This window comes from Colobus angolensis, unplaced genomic scaffold (genome assembly GCF_000951035.1).
Source record: "Colobus angolensis palliatus isolate OR3802 unplaced genomic scaffold, Cang.pa_1.0 Scaffold142, whole genome shotgun sequence".
NCBI lineage: Eukaryota > Metazoa > Chordata > Mammalia > Primates > Cercopithecidae > Colobus > Colobus angolensis.
Window position 1 is genome coordinate 1,231,143 of NW_012114511.1, and position 26,430 is coordinate 1,257,572.

Genomic DNA, 26,430 nt, shown 5'->3' on the forward strand with positions numbered 1-26,430 from the left:
TTCCTCCTCCTCCTAATCCTCTCTTCCAACACCTGCTCCTGAGGAAGCTCATCCAGTGCATGACTTTAGCTACTGCCTGCTCGTGATGGTGACTCAAATCTGCATCTCCAATCCTGACACCTGTCCTGAGCTCTAGACCTTTGAATATAGCTCCCTCCTGTCCATCCTTCCTGGAAATGAAGGTGGCTGGCTTGTCACGCATAATGTGAACACAAATGGAGCACTCTCCTCACACACCCAAATGTGCACCTTCACCAGGGTGCCCAACACAGGCATCCCTTCCTGCCAGCTACGAGCCTGAGCCTTGAGATTAGCTCTACTCCCCCTCCCTAACCCTGCATGCCCAAGGGGTTTCCAAGTCTAATCAATGCTGCCACTGAAATCGCCCATACACCTGTTCCCTCCTCTCCACTAGCTTGGTCACTCCCCATGCAGGCCCTCAGTTGCTTTACGCTCTTAGCAGGCAATTCCTCCTTCAGTGCCCACACCACTCTGCTTCCTGCTTCCCCTTGTTCCTGTCCCCTCACTCTCATTATCCCTCTCCTTCCCCCTTCCCACCTTCTTTCTATTAGAGTTCTAACCTCTCCAAGCCCCTCTTGTCTTTCCCTGGCTTCCATCCTAAATCGCCCCTTCCCTTCTCAGGCAAGCTCCTACATGCTACTCATCTCTCCATCAAACCACCATATTCAACCTTCGGATATCTGCTCTCCACAGCCAAGTCTCCAGTGATCTCTTTGCTTCTGACACAGTGGACGCCATTCAGATCTGTCTTGCTGGCAGCAATCCTCAGTTTGAGCAGCGCTCTCCTACTAGGATACCCCTCCTTGACTACAACCCCACATTCCCCACTTCCTGGACTCTTCTGTCACTGGAGGATTAATCCCAGGTGTGAATCTTCATCCCGCGTCCCTTGCTCAAGCCCCCGATCCTCATATCCAGCTTTATCCTCATGGGATGCTTCACCAGGATGAATCTCAAGCACCTCAGACTCAGGGTGTCCCAAACCACTCACCTACCTGGCAAGCCTGCACCCTGCATGTGCCTCATCCTGAACGTGGCACCATCACCTGCCACAATATCCAGACCACAAACACCCTTTGATATCCTTGACTCTCCTTTCTCCCCCTGTGTACAGTCTGTATACAGACTCCAAGTTCTACTGAGAATATTACCTCCTACCCACCTCACATTTGCCCAGCCTTCCCCATCTCTGCCTCTACAACCATAGTTCAAGCTCTCACATGGTCCCTTCCTGGTTGCCTGTTCTTCTTGCCTCCTTAAGCCTGCTCATGACACTGGCCATGTCACTTGCCTCCACCCATCACCTGCTAGGCTCTTAGCTGGAGTCTGGGCCCTGCTACCTTCCTTCTCTTCTTCCCTACCCTTGACTCCACCTCCCTGTGCTTCAGTCAACCAGATAACTTGAGTTTCCTGAATGCATGCCTCAGTTTACCTGGTTAACTCCTTTTCAACTTTGAGGCCTCAGAGCCGGCATCACCCTGTCAGGGCCAGGTGCCTCTCTCAGCTCCCACAGCCTCAGCTACTCTTCATGGAACATCATTGGCTTGGGTTGCGGATTTCCCCAACTTGGAGCTTTTTCACAAAGGGCTTAGGTCTCACTCATTCTATTCATCCATCTGTGTCTCCCCAGGGCTAGCAGTGTCAAGTAATTGATGGGTCATTAATAGGTGCTTAAGTGAGTATTACCTCTTTACCATGTGACAATTTGTTTACCTGCCCTGAGCTCCTCCAGGGCAGGACTCTTGACTTTGCAGCATGTATCTGGCAGGTACTGTTGCAGAGATGTTTACTGAAGGAGGGAATGAGTTAGTACCAAGGTGAGGACCCCACCCTTCCCCACGGGCTCCAAAAGCAGCTTAGAGCCCAACAAAACCTGCCCCACATTTTTGGCGTTTCTGTGGATCACACGATTTACTCATCAGTCTTTCAATGAGCTTGACAGGTGGGGTGGGGGTGGAGGGATTAGAGATTGAGGAGCTGGGGAGCGGGGTTCGGCTCCTGGGGTGCAGAAACGAGTCTGATGGGCCACAGTGTTTTGGGAATCAGCACTGCCTCCCCTCACCCCTCCCTGCAGTGTTCTGTAGCCTCAAGATCAGTGAGGGCCCCCAGCATGCAGGACCCAGGCCCCAGAGACAGCTGTCCCTCAGTCCCAAGGTCCCCATTTGGAAGCAACCACAGGAGGCCTAAGGGGCCCATACCCTTGGTTCGAGGGAGCCTGTGGCGAGAGAGGGAGGGAGGGAGGGCTGGCAGTGAGGGCGAGGGCTGGGAAAACTGTGAGCACTGGCACAGTGCGGAACAGGGTGGGTGCCCAGCGCAGCCGGGGGCGCGCGGGTTGGGAGGCGCCAGGCGGCCCGCCCTTCAGGCACGGGCCGGCCCAGCTTCCCCGCCCCTGGCGTCCGCTCCCTCCCGCTCGCCGCTTACTTAACCTGGCCCGGGCGGCGGAGGCGCTCTCACTTCCCTGGAGCTGCCCGCTCGCCCGTCTGTCGTTAGCTCGCTCGGTGCGCGTCGCCCTGCTCCATGGCGCTCTTCGTGCGGCTGCTGGCCCTCGCGCTGGCTCTGGCCCTGGACCCCGCCGCGACCCTGGCGGGTCCCGCCAAGTCGCCCTACCAGCTGGTGCTGCAGCACAGCCGGCTCCGGGGCCGCCAGCACGGGTAAGCCGAGTCGCCCGGCCAGGGGCTGCGGAGGGTCAGGTCGTCGGGGCTCGGAGCGCACGCCGCTGGGGGCATTGAAGTGGGCTGGGGGCTCAGGGAACAAAGCCCGAACTAAAAGCCGGCAGCGTGGAGCGCTTGGACACCAGCCCCGCACGCGGTGGAAGGAGAGAGGGAGGGAGGTGGGAGACCAAGGAGGGAAAGCGGTCGGCCGCCGCTTTGTAGAGGAAGTGAGTAGGAAAGCGAACCAGAGATCCTCAACTCAGGCCAAGAGCCTGAGACGGATAGCGCTTTCAGCTTCTGCTCCCAGCCACTGGAGAAAGGGGGAAATGGCAACTCTTTGGCCATAATCACCATGGGAAGATGCCGAGGGCAAAGCCCACCCAGTAGTGCACCTATTCCAACCCAGCCAGGCCCCCGGCCAGCGACTCCAGACAAGAACCTAGGCCACACACGGTGGCAGCATCCAAGGTGTGCCAGGCTCCTGTGCACCTGGCCAGGCCCTGCACTCAGATACTGCTGGCACCCTACACTACTCTCTGGGCACAGCAAGGGCAGTGCGGCACTTCTTGCCCTGCCTGATGAAGAGCAGGAGAATGCACTGGGCCCTCACACACACTGTTCAAATGGGGAAGCTGAGTCCCGAGTGGTTCCACTTTCCCACAGTCCTGAAGTGTGCACTGGAACCAGGATTGGAGTCTGTCTTAAAGTAGTAGCTGGGTTTGTAGATGTAGGACACTATCGTTGCAGGAGTTGCAGGAATTCCTTTGAGACACTGAAGATGTGTTGACTTTAGGAGACAAACTCAAGCAGGTCTGATCTGATAGTGGCCCTAACACAGACCCAGGCAGAGGCAGGCAACATTTCTACATCAAAAACCAGGCCATACCTGCGTCACACATACCTAGGTTTTGCTGCAGCTTCCAGCCTACCTGGTTGCACCAACTTCTTTTTCACAACTAGGTACAACTATATATGAGTAGAATCTTGTAGTGACTCCTCAGAGGAGTCCCCAAATACCATCAGGGTCTGGCATTCACACCCACAAGCGATGCCCAGACCTCCAAGAGACTGGGCAGATCTGTACTCAAATCAAATTTATTGGTGGGAGTGATAGAGTTGACTTCATAGGCCCTGACAGCCTTGGCTCCTTGCACTAGGAGTGCTCTTGGTACGGGTACAGGCTGCCCCTTGTAGGGCATAGTTGCCCTTGTTTCCTCTGCTTGTGGCTTTATGGTCTAGGCCTTTCAGGAGTTTGGAACTTTGGGGGAGAGGGCCTGCTGGGAACACATCTGGCCACCCTGCAGAGTGAAATCAAACCAGGCCCGGCTGCAGTGTCAACACCCTCCTGGAAATAGGAGAACACTGGGGATATCCTGGGGTCTTTCTGGAAGTGGGAGAATCACCTTTGACTTGGGCAGTGTGCAGAATAGAGTGAGGGGGGATGTCAGAAAAATGAGAGGAATATGAGGCTCAACATCAAAATGCGAGCAACTGGCATTTTTATTGTCTCTGCCCACCTCTCCGTTGGTCTCTCTGCCTTTCCTGCCAATGAACTGTGTTATGTTAGGGTGCCTCAATCTGCTTGGGAGGTTTCTGTTTCTTCTGTGTCTTCACCCTAAGTCAGGAGAAGATCCTTATAGCATGCCCTGCAACAGTGTCACTTGTAAGGGCATCTCTCTGCACAGCCACAGTGAAGGATCCTCAAAGGTGTGAAGGGCTTTCCATCAAGAGCCATCTTTATAGCAAACATCTTTCCCTTCAGAGCCCAGAAGAGTGGTGACCAGCTGGAAAATAAGGTTTTTTTTCTTAAATGCAGATGCTCCTGATTATGAGTTCCAGATATTAGATCAACTTCCCCACCATACCCCTGCAGGTAAATCCTCTTGATTAGCTTCCTGCAGCACAGCTGGAAAGGCCTATTGTAATCTGTGATGGGCAGAGTAATCTAAGAAGTCACAGGAGCATCCCTCGCCCAGTAGAATCTGGATGCGCATGCACATGAACTATAGGAAAATGGTTGCAGGCACAGTTGTATTTACCGTGATCTAACTGTCCCTGTTAATGCCACAGGGCTGCCTGGCCTGGCACACATGGGTGTGGCACCTCGTGCAAATGGATAACGTTGTTCAAGCTCCAGCCTTTCACTCAAAGTGGAAACTGGTATAAAGGGAAGGAAAACTTTGCTATTTTAAGGAATTGTAGCATGCTGCCTGATACGGAGGAAGAAGTAATAGCTGTGCCTTGCTTGTGCACAGCACTTGCTCGCCACTTTTGCTTTCGTCCTCACCACAACACAGCGAGATCTACTGTTCATGTACCCATTTTATAGGTGGTGAAACTGCAGCTTAGTGAGATAGAGTGTGACTTAGTTCAGAAACAGAATGCTGTTGGGAGAGTAATAACTATGATGTGGTCTCTTGACTCCCAGCTATATCTGTGTTGCTATAGGGAAGGGGAAAAATAATACTGAAAGAGAAGTAAAAATACGATCACACGTCCAAACATCAACAACCAGAAACTGAACTGAATTTCCTGAAGCACTTGGTTTTCAAATCTAAGCTAACGACTTGCTCATTTCAATTAAGCTTCAGCATAAATTTCCTATGTACACAGCCCACCCACACTCCTCGATGTGAGAAGGAGAGAGTCACAGCCGCCCCCAGCCTCTGCTGCTGCCACAAGGACAGCAGCAGTGGAAACACTCAGCAAAGGAATGTTGGAGCCACATCCACAAGAGACTTACTGAAGATTCGCCAAACGCCTACGGAAAGTTGCAGGGAATTCATCGACAGTAATTGTTTCCTGCTTGGTCAGATTGAAGAGCTTCTGCTATTCTATAACAATAAATAGGACCGGGGGCTGGATTATTAAGGCCAGCAAGGACTCTTCGGGAGTTGTTCCAGGATTGTCTAACCTGTGAATCCTAGGCAGCAAACAGAAACCAGGTATTCAGAAATCGGGAGGATTTGGTCAGTCCCAGCTAGGACTAGGGAGGCACAGTCCTCTTCTGGCTGTGGTCCCTTCTCCAGCCTTCACTTCTCTTGCCCCCAGATCCTTATATGCATTCACTAATGCTCATTATCCCTCCTGGGCCCACTCACTTTCACCTGTTAAACAAAAAACTGGCCAAGAGGTGATAGTTATATCACCGTAGAAGAGACAGGGCAGAGAAATGAAGGGGCAGAATGGACACCCACCCAGAAGCCTGACTCTGAACATTTGAGAATTGTTTAAGTTCCTGCAGAGGAATCGTGATGGGGACAGTAGGTGTAGTTCTTACTGCAATATCAGTGTCTTCTTAAAAAATACGCCACACATCAAGTGATGTCTGTGGATGGCATTTTTAAAGTAATAGGAAAATTGATGTTAAAGAAATACTTGACCCTTTGGGTGATACCTGAAGTCCTCTGAGCTCGGAGGTCTTGTGAAAGCCCTCAGTATTGCTTGTTTTCTTTGCTTTCGCTGACTTGTGATTCAGTCAGATGCATGCCTGCCTCAGGCTCAGGAACATCAACCTTCTCCTAACTGTGACCGCCTACGTAGTCCTAGGGGCTCCTAATGAAGCTTTTACAGTCACCTGGCCTGAGCACGGTTTGGGTCAGGACTTGGTATATGTGAATAAAATACACAAAATCAAAATCCTATGGCTCTGGAAAGGCTTCTTAGCAGAACCCCCAGGCATTTACACTCTGCTTTTTCACAAGGTTCCTGAGGATCCTTTGGATCTGGGTAGTCTGGGGAGCAGTATTATCAACAAGTTCATTTCACGCTCCTTCTACACCCTGCCTGGATACTAGGCCCCATCTAGAATGTGAACAACAGAACAAGGCAGAACACTTGCCCTCAAGGTTCTGTTGAGTGTTAGATGCAGAGAAGAGACACCCCCCACCTCCCTGCATCACTTATAGGAATTCTGTTTGGAACCCAACATCAAATAAGGACTGCATCCACTGTCAGAGGATGGAAAGCAGCATGTCATCTGGGACACTGGAGAAAGGCTGTCTGGGTGAAGTGAGACTTGAGCTGGTATCTAAGTAATGAACAACTGAGAGTTAAATGGGAGAGCATCCCCTATCCTATCAGGGTCCTGACAGCAACCAGCTATGCTTTAAACCAGCTATAAAGCCTCTGGTTTATTGGATGGACAGTAACAATGGCTCGTCTTTGGGAGCCAAGCAGCTGGTCCAGGGATGCAGAGCATGTCTGTGTGGAGAGCTACCTGAGAGATGCTTTCGTTTACATTTATCAATTGCCCGTGTTGAAGAAGGATACTTACATGAAGTTACATCAATGTGTAAGACAGATTTTAACAATTTTTGCAGGGAAGCTTTCATGGGGGGCTGATGGGAATCTAGGTAAAAAGAACCAAAGTCTACACCCAAGATACCCCCAGTACCAAGACTGAAATGACTGTCTCTCCTCTGTCTCCAGAAAGTTCCAGTGACCCAAGGAGGCCAACATTGTGGGAGTCATTGAAGTGGGGTGGACGTGATGATCATCTTCCTAACTCTGCTGCTTCTGTTTTCAGCCCTAATGTGTGCGCCGTGCAGAAGGTTATTGGCACCAATAAGAAGTACTTCACCAACTGCAAGCAGTGGTACCAAAGGAAAATCTGTGGCAAATCAACGTGAGTATCAGTAACCATCCAGGAGACCAAGTTGTATACATGCTGGCTGCGGTTCCCCAGGGCCTGGGCCAGCCTTCTAAAAGGTCAGGCTGCCTAAAAAGCCATGAAGATGCATGTGCGAACGTGTCTGGGACCTGCGTGCTGGGGAGTGGCATTTTTAGGAAGCTGGCCAATTTTGTTTTGCATTTTTAAGGCTGCTGACAAGACTTGGAGACATTTTTCAGGGCTGGTTTGGGTTTGCAAGAAACATGAAACACTGTGTGTGTGTGTGTGTGTGTGTGTGTGTGTGTGTGTGTGTGTCTACGCATCTGTGTGTTTTTCAATCCTCACAAAATAATACAGATATGCAGTGGAGAAGCCACCAGCATGTGACTCTGGAAAAGAAAGCCCGTTGGTGAATTTGTACTAAGAACACTACCTCTATCTTACAGTCCTAAGGTAAACACCCCAAAAAAACTTAGAGCGCTACATACGCACATTATGAGACAGCATAGCATATAGTATTTGCACAGACTTCCTGATTCAAACCCTGGCTCTACCTGGGCCAGTTGATTCATCTTTAGAACCCTCCATTGTTTTACCTGAAAAGTTGGTATAACAAAAGGACCCACCTTATGGAGTTGTTACAAGGATTGAATGAAATAATGTACATAAGAGACTGAATATGGTGCCCAGCACATGTCAGTGCTCAATAAATGCTAGCTACTATTATTATTATTACCCTAGAATTTGCAGATCTAGACCACACAAACAGAAGTAAGAGTGCCAACGGGGTGTGGACCAGCGTGGTTACAACAGGGCTTGTTGACGTCTGTATCAGCAAGGAGGGAGGCAGCTTTTACCCCACTGCCCAGCTCCCTGGTTGAATCAGGTGCATGTTCTAACAATTCTGGGGAAACCTAATCTGTTTTGGTGCTAACTGTCAACAGATCTCAAAGCTGGTTCTCTCCTACAGTTAGGAAGATGTGTGTGACAAATCTCCCGAGCCACTTGTGAGGGCCTGACCTTCCTCCTATCTTCCATACATAATGGAACAATTAAGAAAGTCTAAACCACTATCTTGAGCACTTTCCAATGTTAGGGAGTTCTAAGTTTATTGTTGTGACATTGCTTTTGAGCAGACATCTCCTCCAATTTAATAGCCAACTGAAAGAAGAGATAATGCTCTTTCCTTAAACTGTACATGGAAATAAATATCCCAATGTGTGACCCTGATCATATTAGGCAGCTAGCAATCCTAATATGAATTGAGGGAAGTTGGGATTCATGGCAGACCTGGGGAGATACCAGCAGACCCTGGGAGCCTGTCCAGGGCAGGTCGGTGGCAGCTTGCTCCATGCCTGATCAAGAGCCCAGCCTGCAAGCTAACAGTTGAGTGAGCTAGGAGGGCACACTGCCAAGATTCAGCGAACAGACACCCAGCAGTATTCAAGCTGCCACAAATGAAAGGAGACTATGCAAATTATATACTACCCATTCTTCCATAATGCCCGACTTAAAAAATAAGAAAGAAGAAAACCTTTAGTACTGATTGATTTTCTCCCATGTGTGTATATTATCTACTCAATTAACAATTAATTACTTAATTAAATGCAAAGCCAGGCCTCACCTAATTGCTTCTTGGAAGGTGACTAGAGCACTAGTGCCAAGCAAACAACTCTTCTATATCTCAAGAGCCCTGGGCTTCAGAGGACCATCTTTTTTGTTAGTTCAAGTTTCTCTGAAAATGGAGACCCGTTTATGATGACAAGCTGGCTACAGGGTAACATCTGCCACGCTGTTTCGGGGGTGCCCCTGGGCTGGCATTTGCCCAGCTAGTTAACAATAGCTTGATAACATTCTCCAACAGTGTCCAGCCTGATAATACTGTCAGTGATGAGTCGCCTTGGCTCTTGTACCTGTATCTTTATGTGCCAGAACAACGCACAAGCAGCAGAGCTGTGTGTTGCCACGATGTCCCTGATGAGCGGGTCATCCCCCTGGGGGCAGGTTTGGATATCATAATGTGATGATGTGGTGGTACAGCTCCCTTACCCAGTAAGCACAAGGGGAGTCCTCTGGGAAAAGGAAGTAGTGGTCAGGTGGGAAGGGGAGAGGGCTGTGCTGGCTGGAGTTGATGGCATCCTGGGGAAAGCAGGTCCCTAGATGTCTTTAGTTGGGTGAGGACCAGATTGGGAAATGGGAGCACAGTAATGGTTGGAGCAAAAAGGACTGTCTCAGCATGGGGTCCATAGGCAGTTGGAATTTTCTCAGCAAGACTCCAGAGAAGGAGACTGGAGCAGAGGTGTATGTTGGGATGAAAAGGAGCAAAGTATCATGGGGGAGGAGGCAGCTCAGGTCATCAAGCGTCCCAAAACCAGAAGGAGAATTTCACCTTGAAAGCAGACAAGGGGTACCAGGCATACAGGGAAAGACTTTGTGGTAAGAAGTCACGCAGAGATATAGGAGCCGACCTGGTGAGACAGGAGCCTAGAGCCACCTGCCTGCTTTTGTGAGGCCCGGAACTCCACTGCTATCATCAGGTGAAGCTCTGTTGCCTGCATACAAAAGCTTTTCTGCATTTACAGAGAGAGAAGGGCCTGAGTCTCTGGTGCAATGAGTCAAGCTGACATATGGATTTTATTACAGGAAGTGGTTACCAATGGGTCCCTATTTAGTGGCTTTTATTGTAAATTTTATTGTTTGGAAATTCACTTTAGCATTTATTTCAGATCCTAAAGAGCACTGGAGTGACACAATGGCTAATCAAAGAGGACTGTGGAGGGCAGACAGTCAGCATCCCCCTCTGTGATTTCAGGCCCTGGTTTGATTAGTAGCCATAAAATTTTTTACATGTGGCACTTTGAGCAAAGGTGCAGGAAATTGTGGTCAGGAAGCCTGGCTGCCTCTCGACAGGCCTCCTTTGTGCTAACCCCAGGGAGAGGAGGCCTATTTAACAGCCAAGTCCAAGTTGACATCATGGGGCTGGAATAGTCATAGCAGGAGCTCAGACATCATAAACGTGGCATAGGGAGGGCTGGTGGAGGAGCTAGTGGGTATGGGTGACAGCTATTCATTCCAAAAGTCTTGAAATTGTTTCACGAGCAACACATTTCACAAGTGCAAAGCCTTTCTCTGGAGCCAAGATGAGCTGGCAGAGCACTCCTGTTTCTCTAGTAGCAAGTGTTGCTTTGCCCATGGGCAAAAATATTAGTACTTCTTCAGCACTGCATTAATGCTCAGAGATTTAACTTTTAAAGAGATCAGCTGGTGCATGGTCGAGCTTTTCCATCAGCTGGCAGGGCTTTTTCAGTAGGTGTCCTTCTGGGCAGGGCACCAGGGACAGCTGATGTGAAGCTAAAGAAGAGCTGTCCTTTTCCTCCCTTATATCCCACAACCTTGGTCCCAAGAGGAAAAAAGAAAAAGATGGTGGGAAGCCATCCAAGCAGACCTCAGACCCATACTAGCGCCTCCTTTCCTGTTTCATATTTCTGGGCAGCCAGCTGCTGCTCTGGGGGTACTGAGATTGGACATATACCACACAGCAGAAATTGACCAAACGCCTCTGTTGGGCAGTGTTTCCTAAAGGTTCTGTCCCATTCTGTAAACTAGGAGGCTGACTAGCTGACAAGGAATTTTATTTTGTTGAGTTTTTACATGAACCTACCCACCTGGGGTAAGGCCCTGTGGTAGGTAGAAACATGACCTCCCAAAAGTGTCTACATCCTAATCTCCAATCCTGTAAATATATTCTCTTACTAGAAAAAGAGACTTTGCAGGTGTGATTAAGTTAAGGATCATAAGAGGTAGGAGATAATCCAGGATTATTTGGTGAGTCTAATATAATCATCAGGGTACTTAAAAGAGGGAGGCAGGCTGGGTGTGGTGGCTCACGTCTATAATCCCAGCACTTTGAGAGACTCAGGGGAGTGGGTCACGAGGTCAGGGGTTTGAGACCAGCCTGACCAATATGGTGAAACCCCCCTCTAATAAAAAAAAAAATACAAAAATTAGCCAGGTGTGGTGGTGCACACCTGTAATCCCAGCTACTCAGGAGGCTGATGCAGGAGAATTGCTTGAACCCAGGATGCGGAGGTTGCAGTGAGCTGAGATTGCACTAGTGCACTCCAGCCTGGGCAACAGAGCAAGACTCCGCCTCAAAAAAAAAAAGAGGGAGACTGTGGGATCAGAGTCAGAGAAGACAATGTGATGATGAAAGCTGACGTTTGTGTGATGCAACCACTAGCCAAGGAATGCAGGCAGCTTCTAGAAGCTGGAAAAGACAAGCAATGGATTCTTCCCTACAGCCTCTGTAAGGAATGCAGCCTTTGATTTTAACCCCGTGAGGCCTATTTCTGACTCTAGCCTCTGGAATTGTAAGATAATTTGCATGATCTTAAGCCACTAAGTTTGTGGTAATTTGTCACAGAAAGCAATGGGAAGCCAACACAGGCCTTATTTGTTGAGTTATAGCTGCATTTTTCTTTATTTCAATGTATTTTTATCCATGATCTCATGTAGGACATTGCTTTCAATGAAGTTATTAACATAGCTTCAACTTTAAAGTTTATACCTGGAGTTTCTTTAGAAGCTTCACAACTGACCACTTAGTAAACCGTAAGCATCTGTTAAGTGCTTCTCATATGTTAGTTCATTCAATTCTCACAATCACACTATAAGATAAATACGATTATTAGCCTATTTACAGATGAGGAGACAGCTCAAAAGGCTTATGCAACCTGGTCAAAGTCATTCACTGATAAGCTGAGGAGGTCTGTCTACTTCCCCTTTGCTGCCCCCAGGGAGTATCAAGTCTGGCAGTTAGTGTCAGTGACTTGGGAGGTGAACAAGAGAGCAGGCCTGTAGGACCTGACTAAACTGCCCCAGGTCTCTCGCTACAGCCTCAAACCTGTGACTGTGGGTCCCAGAGACAAGGCCTCCTCAGGGTCAGAGAAGGATGCCTTTGGCTCAGAGTCATCAACCTTCTCCAGGTTGCTCACCCCCTGCTGTAAAGGGGATCCCCAAGACTGCTCATCAGACAAGGAACTTGGGGACTGAGGAGACACAGTCAGCCTCCAGGAGCCCTGAAAATGGCCTCACATGCTGCACATAGATTACCACAAATAAAGTACATCCACGTTCTGAAGACTCTGTCCTCATCACTAACTAGGCTGGCCCCTGGCAAAAGCTGTAGTGGTTGAGGCCTTTGGTGGTAGACAGTAGGTTAAAGCAAGCCCTGATTTTCTATTGGGAGGCTTCAGAATCAGCTCAGCCATGCTTCCAAGACCAGGAGGGCAGAAAGCAAACCATCCCAGGCAAGTAGTCTATGGGCCATGTCAGATGTCTAGACGTTATGGGTCTGTGTTTGCTCTGCCATTCCTCTTGGAAACTATGATGCCCTGCATAGTTTACCTTCAGTCGCAGGTGACTGGCCTACAGGGCCATGCCTTGCTCCAAGGACTTCTCAAGTCTAGTTAATCCCCAGGCATTTACAGCCAGAGCAGCCGGCCAAATCCGTGAAGTGCAGTAGTTGTTTTAAATTATATTAACTTCTTGGAAACCTATTTTAGGGAGAGAAATCTCAGTACTTCTCTCTATCCAATCATGAATAAAAATGTTAGAAGGGACTGGTGGAGAGCCTCCCAGACATCCCTACACATAGACTTCGGGTTGACATTATCTCTTTGCACACTCCTTTAAACTTTCTACTAAATTAGGCGCATTCCCTAATTTAGGCACCTTCCCGGTACTGGTCTGTGACCTGTTAGGAACCAGGTCACACAGCAGGAGGTGAGTGGTGGAAGCCAGCATTACTGCCTGAGCTCTGCCTCCTGTCAGATCAGCAGTGGCATTAGACTCTCATAGGAGTCTGAACACTATTGTGAACTGTGCGTGGGAGGGATGTAGCTTGTGCGTTCCTTATGAGAATCTAACGCCTGATGGTCTGAGATGGAAGAGTCTCATACCAAAACCACTCCTTCCACCTGCCACCCTCTGGGGAAATATTGTCTTCCATGAAACTGATCCCTGGTGCCAGAAAGGTTGGGGATCACTGTCCTAAGGGATCTGCTTTCTCTGACCTGAGTTTTTTCTTTATTAAACTATGTCTGGCAGAGGAGAAGTCTGAAGCCTTTAATCAGAACAGCTTTGGCTGATGAGATTAGATTCAGAAACCAACAAATTGGTCTTTTCTATGTAGGGGAGCCTAGGAACTGGGGGGCTCCAGCTGGGAAGCCCCCTATTGTTTCCATCCTTTCCTATGTTCATCCTAGAGGGATGGCATCAGACCCACGCCTCTGTGATTGCCCCCAGCCCATCCAACCACAGCATCTGTGTTCTCCCTGGGACCAGGGCCAAGTAGTGTGGCACACTGACCTCAGTATAGGGAGAGTGGAAGAGGCCACTGCCAGCCCAGAAGATTTTGGTCAAAGTTTTCTGAAATCTTCTCAGCCTTCGAGTCACAGCTGCTTTCTGCTGCTCTGGGGCCACGCAGACCAGCTCAGAAAAGAGCTAGTTTGTTGGGGCAGCTGGAGGCAGGTGGACTGCAAGCTTTGACACCTTCTCGACCCACAGGCTGCTGCACTGGGGCTGAAGGCGTTGCTAACCCCTGTCCACCTAGAGAGTGACAGAGATGCCAGACTGGGCGGCAGGAAGGCAAGAGGATTAAGAGAGAGCTTCCTGGCAGAAAGCCACACTCAGTTAACCAGGAAAAAGCCCTTGGCGCAGGAAGACTCAGTGGCCTGAGGGACTGAGCCTTGGTTGTGGGGCGTGTGCTGCATAAGTCATCCATGTGTGACAGTAGAGTGTAGTCCAGCCACTGTGGGACACGGGTGCTGAAAGCCCACATGGAGAGGAACAGTGAGTGCTGAAAAGGGCTAGCCTTGATCACTTTGGAGACACCCCCTGTGTCTTCTAGATGTCAGACTTTCCAAATCTGTCTGCTATCCTCCAAACACGTGCATTTTCAAGAGCAATGGAAAAAGGATTGGACTTGATGGAATGCAACAAGAGTCCTAGGTCTATTACTAACTACCTATGACCTGAAGAAACTCCTTCGCCCCTCAGAGCCCTTACAGCTTTCTTTCTGATTCTATTGTGAGTTACTCTACTCCAAGCTGAGACTTTTCTGCTTAGATCTATCCCTTCCTCCTAAACCCCCAACCTCCATTTCTCCTAGTGTCATTCTTTACACACCCCTGAACATACACACACACCTAGCCACAGGAACCAATGAGTTAATATTTGAGGAGTTGGTTTTCTATTGTCCTCAATGAAATCCTGGTGAGGTCACTTGAGCTGTTCAGCTCCCTTGTGGTTTTTTGGGGATGGAACTCAGAAGCCAACAATATGGAAAAAGAGTCTTTGGCCAGCTTGCCCAGGGGCTCCATGCCATACAGAGTACTGCACCCATGTGCTCAGGGGGCCCTGACATGAGGACTTTGAGGATAACACTATTCCTCAACTCTACTTCAGCAACTCCATGGATTTTCACACACACACTTTTGGAAAGAAACTAAGTTTTGGGGGACTTGACCTAATCCCACATCCCAGCCGCAGTAATACAGCCCTGGAATTTATCACAGAAAGCCTAGAATCCCATGCATATGCATCCCTAGTCCTGTGGGTTCAAGGCTTGGAGCTCTCCCTGGATTTAGCTGGGAAAAGTTGGCAGATAGTGTCCTTTGAAAGAGTTCTTCTCTGTCTTCCAGAAATATTGACTAGAATTGTGAGTGTGAGATTGATTGCAAGTAACTTTTGAAATCATCTAGTTTAACTTCACCCCATTTCATAGACCAAGAAACTGAGACCAGAGAGAGAAATGGACTTTCAAGTTCACCCTGCTAGTTACTGATGGATCACAAGCCAAATCTCACGATTCTGGCACTGTTTCTGTTACACCACACCGCTTTTGAAAGTGTGTCAATCAAATCTTACTTTAGTTGCAGAGGATGACTTTAGTTTCTGAAGAGAAAATTGTGAGTCAGTCAAGATCAGTCCCAAGATAATAGCCTGTTTAGCCCTTATAAGATCAGGGATGAAAGCTTAGAAAGAAACAGGATAGAAGGAAGACTGGAGAAAAAAGCAAAAGAGGAAGGAAGGAGGAGGAAGCAAACAGGAAAAAAAAAAAAAAAAGAATGTGCGTAGCTTGTCACTCCTCAGTCATTTCCTGGGGGCCCATTTCTAGCAAAGTGACAGCTGCAACTCCCTGGCCACCTGAGCATCTTAGCTGATCTGTCTCTGAAACACCCCCTGGATAACAGATGAATCAGCCTTCATCTTCGCTTAACTAAGTCTTCCCTGAGACGACTCTATGTAAAAATGAACAAGAGCAGGATGTCCTGGGCACACTGAGAGCACCTTCCAGAGGCCCCACCAGAGCCCTAAAGCCTGTATTTCTTCCCAGTCAGCCTGTTTCTTTTCTGGTGATGTCATTAAACGTCGTGTGAGAGTCCCACAGTGAGCATTTCTGTGGTAAAACCTGCTGCAATTAAAGTCTGGGTCCTTTCCTGTCTCAAAGGGCATGTCCATGTAGAAGAAAGGAAAGGGAAGGACTGGCTGTTTGCATTTGGTTCCAAGCCTGTTGAGTAGAGGTCGTGCTCACCCTGCCGGTACAGGGTAGCCTTCAGCAGAACCTAGGGATTTGGTTTTAAGCAAGTCTTTCTTAGGTGTGGGCTTTCAGAATGCTTCCTTCCTTGCAATATTATTTGAAATTCTCAGTGTTTTAGGCATCCCTAGAATATTGGTTCATTAAAGCTGTGTATTTCAGATCTCCAGACAGTGGTCAATGTTTATATATTTTCAATTTCAAACCAGAAAAAAAGTTTTTATTGATTAATTTTTTAATTTAAAAATAAAAAGTATCTTCATAAGAGGAGCTTTGCTTTAATTTTAAAGTTTAAAATTTGATTGTGAAGACAGAGAAGAACTTGATTATTGTATATATGCTCCCCTCTTTGGTTATTCGATCAGAGAACTAGAAAATCATGAGAGATTTAATGACCACTGCCTGATACACATATGTGTTTTACAGATGAGGAAACTGAGAACCAGAAAGATGATGCAATTGGCTGGGGATGTCCCCGCTGGTCAGTGACAGTCTCAGAGCCAGAGCTGGTGCAGGCCCCTTTCTGTTCCTTCCTGTTCCCTTTCAGGAACACTCACCATCGGATTTTTCCTGTGAATAATGTTGAGATAAAATCCTTCGTGTGTTATGTTTTCTAGTCACAAAATTGACTAGGCTGCCAGAGTCCTGTGTTCTCCCAGTTGGTTGGCTGTAGGTTGCCAGGAACATTCTACAGAGCAGAGGAGGCGTGAGACTCTCCTTGCTCAGGAAAGGCAGACCTATGACTAAGCAAATGACTCCTAAGAGGAATGTGTTTCACCCACCATTCCTCTTCCTTGGCTGTGGAGGTGACTTTGTGGAGAGGGGCCCGATGACCTGTGAGGAACAGTGAAGCCCTGCCTAACACAATGTATGATTGTCTTGTTACAGAGTCATCAGCTATGAGTGCTGTCCTGGATATGAAAAGGTTCCTGGGGAGAAGGGCTGTCCAGCAGGTGAATGAATCCACTGGGCCTCGCCTGTTGGTGTGGGTGGAGGGGAATGGTGGGAGAGAGGAGTCCCCACATAAAAGGCAGCAGAATGTGAATGGGGGCGGTGGCACAAGGACGTGGCATTCTCCCCACGTGCCCATTGGCCCCAGGCTCTATGCAAGCGGCTAAGGATGGAAGCTGGAAACAGTGCATTTCCTGAGCTGCTCCTTCTGGCCTCCTTACCACACTGGTGGAGCAGACTCCAACTGTGGCCTGTCCATGCCCTTCCTGGTAGGCACAGGCTCAGGCTCAGGCTTAGGCTCTTGGCCTCTGCCTCTGGCTAGGAGTGATTCTAAACACATCCAGCAGGGTCGGCCTGATAGGCCATCAGTTTCTGATCAGCCCTGCTAGAGAGCAGATGGGATGTGGGAGGAGGGGACCTCTGGTGGGCTGGCAACTCCAAGCCATCCCCATCTCCCTGTGTCTAAACTTGGCCCTTTGAAGTTCAGCAGGGAGAACAGCCACAGGACAGGTGGGCTCACCCAGAGTCAGCAGAGAGTCCCACAAACGGTTGCGTTGGGCGAAAGACAGCATGGCACCTGTGAATTTTATTAGAGCCTTTCTTTTAGTACCACACACAAGTGACTGTACAGGGGAGTTAGTATTTTGTTTTAATTTTGAAATAGAGTCATCTCTTGGTATCTGTGGGGGATTGATTCTAGGACCCATTCTAGGCTGCCATATCCTCAGATGTTCAAGTCCCTGATATAAAGTGGTATAGTATTTGCATGTAATCTATGCATATTCTTCCATATACTTTAAATCATCTCAAGATTACTTATAATACCAAATATAATGTAAATCCTACGTAAGTAGTTGTTATATCCTCTTTTAAATTTTTGTGTTATTTTTATTGTATTTTATAAAATATTTTTGGTCCATGTTTAGTTGAATCTGTGGGTGAAGAACCCACAGATATGAAGGGCCAACTATATTGGCTATTTTTTTTAGTTAAGAATGTGAGACTGAGGCCTGGCACAGTGGCTCCTGCCTTTGATTCCAGCAGTTTAGGAGGCCGAGGGAAGATGATCACCTGAGCCAAGGATTCGAGACCAGCAGCCCTGGCAACATAGTGAGACCTTGTCTCTTAAAGATCATGAGACTGGGCTGGGTGCAGTGGCTCACGCCTGTAATCCCAGCACTTTGGGAGGCCAAGGCAGGCAGATCAACTGAGGTCAGGAGTTTGAGACCAGCTTGGCTAACATAGTGAAACCCCATCTCTACTAAAAATACAAAAAAATTAGCTGGTTATGGTGGTGGGCGCCTATAATCCCAGCTACTTGAGAGGCTACGGCAGGAGAATCACTTGTACCCAGGAGGCAGAGGTTGCAGTGAGCCGAGATAGGATCATTGCACTCCAGCCTGGGCAAGAAGAGTGAAACTCCATCTCAAAAATAAATAAATAAATAAATCGTGGGACTGAGACATAACAGGAAGGAGGGCAATTTGGTTGGTGCCAAGGTCCCTGGAGTATGTGATGGGAGAGGTTGGTGTGGGTGGGGCCATGGAGGTACTGAGTCAAGTTGAGGGACAGGTGGGGAAATGGGATGGGAAAAGAAGATTGACCTTAGAAGGGGAGCTCAACTCTGAACCCTAATTTCAGACCCTTCAAAATGAATATTAAGATTTTGGTCTAAGAAACAAAAAAACAAATGAACATGAAACTCATTTTGGTCTTATAAGGTCTGAGAAATCCCTTCTAAACTTCAAGCTTCCTTAAGAAATAACATTTCATTACCTGCAAATACACACAGTACTTTGGAGATTTATAATAGTCTCTCATTCTAACAGAAGCCATTAGAGAACCAGTTTCAATAAACAGGTAAATCTATAAGACTAGTTTGTAATTAGGATATCTGTTTTCAATGTACATTCCTGCCTCTGTTATCTAAACGTCTGGGAACAAGAGCTTTGCTCTGCTGTGTTTATATTAAAAATCACCAATTAGTTGAGTTCATGAGTTGTTTTAAGAAGACTGTAACAAGCCTTAAGCCCCCTAGAAACAGTCTGTCTTTGGGCTTTCCGACATGCCTCCTCGTCCTCTCCACCTGCAGATGTACCGTGCTCTCTGGCAGAGAAGGGAGGGTCTGGTTGGGTTGGACCCCTGGAGGCCATCCCTCATTCTGTCTTCTGCTCCTGCAGCCCTACCACTCTCAAACCTTTACGAGACCCTGGGAGTTGTTGGATCCACCACCACTCAGCTGTACACGGACCGCACGGAGAAGCTGAGGCCTGAGATGGAGGGGCCCGGCAGCTTCACCATCTTCGCCCCTAGCAACGAGGCCTGGGCCTCCTTGCCAGCTGTGAGATGACCTCTGTCTGCCCGGGGGACTCTTATGGGGAATTGCCTTACTTCCCCGAGGGGTGGGCATGATGAATGGGAGTCTACAGTCATTTCCTACTGTTTTGGGAAGCTTTTTACTTAACCCCTTAGAAAAGGCTATGGAACTTGAGCTAAAATATGTCTTACCAGGTTGCGTCTAATGCCCCCTGTGCCCACTGGGCAGAAAGACTTGGGTGCTTCCTGAGGAGGGATCCTTGGCAGAAGAGAGGCCTGGACTCATGGGGGCTGAGAACATGTTTCCCAGAGTTGCAGGGACCCATCTCTTGAACATAGAGTCTGCAGCCCCTAACTGACACCCTGTCCTTCCTCCTAGGAAGTGCTGGACTCCCTGGTCAGCAATGTCAACATTGAGCTGCTCAATGCCCTCCGCTATCATATGGTGGGCAGGCGAGTCCTGACTGATGAGCTGAAACACGGCATGACCCTCACCTCCATGTACCAGAATTCCGACATCCAGATCCATCACTATCCTAACGGGGTAGGGGATCCCCAGCCATACTGCATGGCCCTTGGTCCACAAGGAACCCACTTCGATTCCATGGGTGGGCTGGTTTCTGGGGTTTAAGCTGTAGATAACCCTCCCCTTTGTGCCTGCTTCTCCTTGCGCCCTCTATTCCACAGCTTGTAAAACCCACATTCTGCTACTGTGTGTGAAAACACTGTTTTCTCCTTCTGGGGCTTTGGGACTATGCCTGTGTTGTGTTGACTGCTCATCCTTGCTGCTTCTCTGGGCAGATTGTAACTGTGAACTGCGCCCGGCTGCTGAAAGCCGACCACCATGCAACCAACGGGGTGGTGCACCTCATCGATAAGGTCATCTCCACCGTCACCAACAACATCCAGCAGATCATCGAGATCGAGGACACCTTTGAGACACTTCGGGTAAGGGACTGCTCTGCATGGAGGCGTAGGCTTGGGACACGTTGCCTCCCAAGAGGGGCCTAGCAGGAACTCTTCTGCAGGAGGGGTAGAGGATGGCTTATGTAGGGGAACATACAGCAGGTTCCCCTGAATGCCCTTGAACATGGAGAATCCATTGACCAGACATTCAGCTTGACCTAACCTGTGAAATTCCCCATCTGTCTTCTTTATAAAGTGTTCCTTTCCTTGCCTCCCCTGGAAATGTCAGTGGTGTGTGGCTGCAGCAGCACAGGGTCCTCTGAGCCCTGGACACGCACTGTGGCTTTCAGAGGTGGCAGTTCCCACATAGGGGACTAGAATAAATGGCCTATCAGGCTGTGTGTGCTTTGGGATCACATGTCCCCACCCTAGGACTTTGGTTCCAACCATACCTATGTTCTCTTGGAGCCCAGAACAGCAGAGACGCCACCAGTGTGGACACAGAAGTCAAGGGTCTGATTTCCAGCCTGGCTTCTGACTGCTCTGGGGCCACAAGAATACGGTTCCTTCCCCCATGCCCAGCAGGCATTTGTCTTACAACTGGAGGGGAAGGCATGTTCCTCTTGGCAAGGGCTGCTCAGGAGGAAGTGGAGGCAGGCTGCCCTGTCAGGGTTTTTGCCTTGATTCAAGGAGAACTTCCTAACCACAAAGGATACAAGTGTGAGTGGGGTGGGCCCTCCCTAGAGATCTCCAACACAGAGAGACAAACACACTGGGGCTGGCTGGCACTAATGGGCCTTGCAAGCGCAGATGGCTGTTAGCTGGGAGTCTGGCTCTCTAAGCTCCTCTCCCATGCTTTTCTTCTGGGTTGCTTGAAGGGCAGGGATCTGCAAGAAAATGATGTTCCCACATAGTTGGCAGCACAGGAACAGCAATTGATCCCTTTGCATCACCTTCTCTTACTATTTAGATTTGGTAAATATTTCTTCCTTCCCTCTTCTGACCCTCCATTGTGCCCATCTTCCCTTCTTATAACACATACTTATTAGGTACCTGCTACTTCCCAGGTGGGTCTATGTTCCAGGAGTATAGAGGTGAACAAGTCAGGCAAAGTTCTATTCTCAGTGGAGCTAATATTCTATCTGGAGAGAGACAACAAACAAATCAACAAGGTAGCCATGGGCTGTGATAATTTTTGTCAAGTGGGCAGGTAAATAGGGAGTGACAGTAGTGCAAGGAGGATTGGAAAGTCAGGGAGTTCTCTCTGGAAGAGGTGACTTTTGATCTGCAGTCTAAAGGATGAGAATGGGTCCATTATACAAAATGCTGGGGCAAGAGCACACCCAGTAGAGGGGAGAGCAATAGCAAAGGCTCGGGGCAGGAAGGGCAAGGGGGAGACCAGTGGGTCAGGTCACATGTGAAGGGCATACAACAGGTAAAGGCAAGGTCAGAGTGGCCAGGCCCGATCCTCCAGGACTTGCAGACCTGAGAAAGAGTCCGTCTCCATCCTGGGAGCAGCAGGAAACCACTCAGGCCTTTAGAAGATCCTTCTGGCAGCTGTGTAGAGAATGGGTGGTGTGATCCTTCCATGCATGCGCTCATGTATGTGATTACCAATAACTGTTGAGTGACAGTGTGAGGAGGGCTGCAAGCCATGAGTATAGGCACAGCAGACAGACACACCTTTGTCTGGCTGTGGGATGAGGTGGGAAGTGTGCCAAGTTGACTTCCCAAAGAAATGCTATTTTAGTGGAAGAAGGAATACAATCAGAGAAGCAAAGAAAGAGGGAAGAGCAGAGGGGACAGCAGGGACAAGGACTTGGGGGCAGGAAGAGGAAAGACAGGTTAAGGATGTGAAAGATGACCAGGCTGGCTGGAGCTCAGGCCCAGCAAGGCCCCCGGGGGTCATTGGCAAGCTTGGGTTTGGCTTCTGTTTTCGTCTTGGGCTTCTGCAAAAGCCTTGAGCTCTTGTGAGGAACCAGCGAAGCTGTGTGTGCATCTTCTGTGGGGAATGCTAGAGTCTTCACGGAGTACTCCATCTTCTGTCCTCCCTGTAGGCTGCTGTGGCTGCATCAGGGCTCAACACGATGCTTGAAGGTAATGGCCAGTACACGCTCTTGGCCCCGACCAATGAGGCCTTCGAGAAGATCCCTAGTGAGACTTTGAACCGTATCCTGGGCGACCCAGAAGCCCTGAGAGGTGAGCATCCTTTGGCTCCTGCTGCTGCCTCATTTGTGCAGCTAGACTGAGCCCAAGACCTGCTCTAGTCCAAGACGGACATGCCACCTGCCATGAGGTGACCCTCAGGATGTCCACTGCAGCCATGGGCTGGGGTCATCCTATCCCGTTGCTTCAGCTAACCATGTCTCTGCAGCAGCCACGCTGCTCTGAGGGCTGAGTACAGAATCCAGCAGCTTTTGTCTAGGGACAGCTGGACTGAAGAGAGACATAGCTAGAGACCCATAGCTGGCCCTGGCCAGAAACAAGGAGAGTGAAAGGCTCGAATGGCCAAGGCCAGAGCAAGGCTAACAGGTAGAGCAATAGCTTACAGGTGTGGAGGTGACAGATACTGGCACCCTTGAAATGAATTCCTCACGCCGACTCTTCACTGTTCCTCTCTGTGGCTAAAAGCCTTATGGATAAACCAAAATTACAGTTAAAAACCCATTATAGGCCAGGCACAGTGGCTCACGCCTTTAATCCCAGCACTTTGGGAGGACGAGGCGGGCGGATCATCTGAGGTCTTGAATTTGAGACCAGCCTGGCCAACATGGCAAAACCCCATCTATACTGAAAATACAAAACTTAGCTGAGCATGGTGGTGGGTGCCTGTAATCCCAGCTACTCAGGAGGCTGAGGCAGGAGAATCACTTGAACCCAGGAGGTGGAGCTTGCAGTGGGCTGAGTTCACACCATTGCTCTCCAGCCTGGGTGACAGAGCAACACTCCATCTCAAAACAACAACAACAACAAGAAAAACAAAACAAAACAAAAAACAGTCGTAGTCAACTTTTGACTCTCCATTTCAGATTTCATCATGTCCTCCTCAATGAGCTGCTAAGTGAGGCAATGCCTTGATTATTGCTGCAGGAGAGGGAAGGAGCTAACATGTTTTCACATGTTTTCCTTTTGGAGATGAGAAAGGAGGACTCTGCCTTCCCCCACCCTGCCCCTTTCTACTCCAGGACCTCTGAAAGGCCTTGAGCACAAAGCTGCTGCCTGAGTACCCTGAAACGCAGGGTATGCCCCACGTCTCTGGTGCACCCCATCACACTTTTCCTCTCAAACATATTCCAGGATCACTTCATTTCTTTTGAATCTATTTAAACCCACCTTGTCAATGGGCTGTATAAAATGTCTAATGCATTTCAGACACGCTATACATTTAAAGTGCTCTCCTTCTATCTGTGCAGGAATGGGAAAGGGCATATTTCTGAAAGCACAGATGGGAAGACAGGATTTGTTCTGTATCCAGATGATTATGGTACTTCTATGCGCCTGGCCAGCACTGGGGACAGAGGCCATGAAAATGAATACAGCACAGCCTTTGCCTCCAAGGAACTTAAGACCTAGTAGAAACGGCAGGCTTTAAAACAGGTTGCTGGCATCTGATTTGGTGACTGCAATGACAGAGATACTCACAGCACAAAATGGGGAATGAGGGCAGGTGTTGGGACACACACAGCCTCAAGGGGCCCAAAGGCTTTTAGAACTGTATTCCCTATTAAAACATGGTTTGTACAGAGCAGATTTTTTGTTTTGGAGACCTCAGAACTCCTTACTATATGCCAGGCATGCTTATAAGCCCAGCACTTTGGGAAGCCAAGACAGGCAGATCACTTGAGGCCGAGAGTTCAAGACCAGCCTGGCCAACATGGTGAAACCCCATCTCTACTAAAAATACAAAAATTAGCTGGGTGTGGTGGAAGGCACCTGTAATCCCAGCTACTCAGGAGACTGAGGTAGGAGAATCACTTGAACCTGGGAGGCAGAAGTTGCAATAAGCCCAGATCATGCCACTGTACTCTAGCCTGGGCAACAAAGCTAGACTCTCTCAAAAGAAAGAAAGAAAAAAAAAAAACCTCCTTATTATAAATTATAAGAAAAAAAAAGCCTCTACTTCCTCCCTCTTGCAAATCTGCCTTTTCCTAATCAATAACTGGCTGGTTCAGAGCGAGGACACTCTGTTTGGTGCCGTGGCTGCAGACTGGAAGGAAGAGGTCATTGCCCCACACCCAACAGTCTCCTGCTGTTACCAGCAGGTTGGCAGGCAGGCAGGCAAGAAGCAGCCAGGGCTAGTGGTATGTCCCATTTGAAGACTGGTTTCCAGCCCTGGCCCTGCTCACCCTCCAAGTGGCCCTGGCAGGTTCCTCTACCACACCCCGGATTTCACCTTCCTTCTCTGAGAAGCTCAGTCCCCAAGGCCTCATTCCCATAGGCCTTCGGCCTTCTCACCCTTTTTCTTTCCCTCTGGCTGAATGTGGCCAGCACCGGCTTTCAAGGCCATCAGCTCGTCTGCAGCAGCCCGATGTCTTGCAGGGCCTCAGAGCTTCCTCCTGCCCATGACAGTGTGGTTTTGGTTCCCACACTCGGGATCAGATTGAAACTCGCCTCTGTGGTGAGAATGTGGGACAAAGAGCCTTGGTGACCTTGGTGAGCAGCAGTCCAGGCCACCTGCTCAGCCTGGGGTGGGGAGGGCCTCTTCCTCCTTGACTGGTCCTTACATTCGCCTCTGTCCAGCCTGTCTGGGCTCTCCGAGGCAATGGAGGCCAGCAGGAGTCATGATGGGTCGGGAGTCCCCCTCGGGCCTCAGCCCTGCCCTGCCCCCTAACGTAGCACTTGGACAAGCAAATACATGATTATACTTATTATTTATGGGTATGGTGAATGGGATGGCAAAGGCCATGTCTTACTGATCACCAAACCTTAAGATATATCCTGGCAGCCAGTGGACCCTTGGGCTAAATGAATAGAAATCTGGACAAATAAAGTGTACAAATAATTCAAAACTGTCATGTGTACACTGGTCATTTTTTCCTACTACAGTTTACATTTTTATAAAGGTCAGTGGATTTCTAAAATCCCATGGTAGGCTCTCTTGAGTTTTTCTTGTATCCCTGAAGTTCAGCTACAAATAAGCTAATCAGTAATATTTGTTGAGCATTTACTCTGTTGTCAGGCACTGTGCTGAGTGCTTTACATTCAGAATTTCATGTCAACCCTACAGCAGCCCTACGAGATGAACGCAATTCTTATGTCCACTTGACTGATGAGGAAGTTGAGGTTCAAAGAGGCTAAATGGCTTACCCAGTGTCCCACGGCTGGAAAGTGGCCATGGGATTCAAAGCAGGCAGTCTGGCCACAGAGCCCCAGCTGGTTTTCTAGGACAGCAGGCAGGAGGCGAGGAGGATCTGGGCCCTGTGGTGCCCCAGCCTCATATGAGGGTCCTCATCTGAGAGAACAGGATCCTCACAGCGTGGGCAGGCTGCAAGCAGCCCCTGAGGTCATGCTGGAGCGGATTCTGACTTGACCTGAGTCTGTTTGGCCCTCAGACCTGCTGAATAACCACATCCTGAAGTCAGCTATGTGTGCCGAAGCCATCGTTGCGGGGCTGTCCTTGGAGACCCTAGAGGGCACGACACTGGAGGTGGGCTGCAGTGGGGACATGCTCACCATCAATGGGAAGGCAATCATCTCCAATAAAGACATCCTGGCCACCAACGGGGTGATCCACTACATTGATGAGCTACTCATTCCAGACTCAGGTAGGCCAGGCCTCCAGGGTCTTGGCCCTGCCTGGCCCACCATCCCTTCTGCCATCCCTTGTGGCGGGGGTGGGGAAATTCAGGGATCTTTGGGCGACTTCCCTGCCTGGACTCAGCTCACAGCCTCTCGGCCACTGCAAATGTGTGGGTTGTGACCAGACTGATGCATCTTCAGTTTCAGGCATGCAAGTGCAGTGGAGAGGCAGTGGGGAGCCGTTGAAGGGGTCTGGGGACAGACACAATCGCAGAGGCCTTTCAGAAGATCTGCCTGCTGTGGATGGGCAAAGAGGGCCATTTGCTGACCTCGGAGCATGTGCTTTCTCAATAGTGCCCAAGCTGTCCCATGGTCACTGACCCAGTTAGAATGACTGAATGGACTTTGGCTTGTGTTTCATTCAGAATCCTAGCCCCACTCTAGTCTTCCAGTGAGATCTGTCCATGAGTGAAGAAATCTCATAGGGAAAAATAAAATGCTTCTATGGGTGCGGTTGCTGGCCTTATCTACACCCCAGAAGCCATCACACAGACTGTCTTCTTTCTCCCCAGTGTTACAATGTGCCCTGACCAAGCAGCCCACAGGGCCTGGGACAGCAGCTGATCTCTGCCTAA

General features: G+C 49.1%; 1 protein-coding gene across 1 annotated transcript in view; it reads left to right on the forward strand.

Moving 5' to 3' along the window:
- The first annotated feature begins 2,275 nt into the window (after positions 1 to 2,275).
- TGFBI (transforming growth factor, beta-induced, 68kDa) overlaps positions 2,276 to 26,430 on the forward strand; it is a 33,806-nt gene continuing 9,651 nt past the window's right edge. Inside the window, exons 1-8 of the mRNA XM_011935258.1 lie at positions 2,276 to 2,672; positions 7,201 to 7,299; positions 16,772 to 16,836; positions 19,015 to 19,175; positions 19,530 to 19,694; positions 19,952 to 20,098; positions 22,114 to 22,255; positions 25,609 to 25,821. Coding sequence (XP_011790648.1) covers positions 2,539 to 2,672; positions 7,201 to 7,299; positions 16,772 to 16,836; positions 19,015 to 19,175; positions 19,530 to 19,694; positions 19,952 to 20,098; positions 22,114 to 22,255; positions 25,609 to 25,821 — 1,126 coding nt within the window. The 5' untranslated portion in view covers positions 2,276 to 2,538. The remainder of the gene's footprint in view (positions 2,673 to 7,200; positions 7,300 to 16,771; positions 16,837 to 19,014; positions 19,176 to 19,529; positions 19,695 to 19,951; positions 20,099 to 22,113; positions 22,256 to 25,608; positions 25,822 to 26,430) is intronic.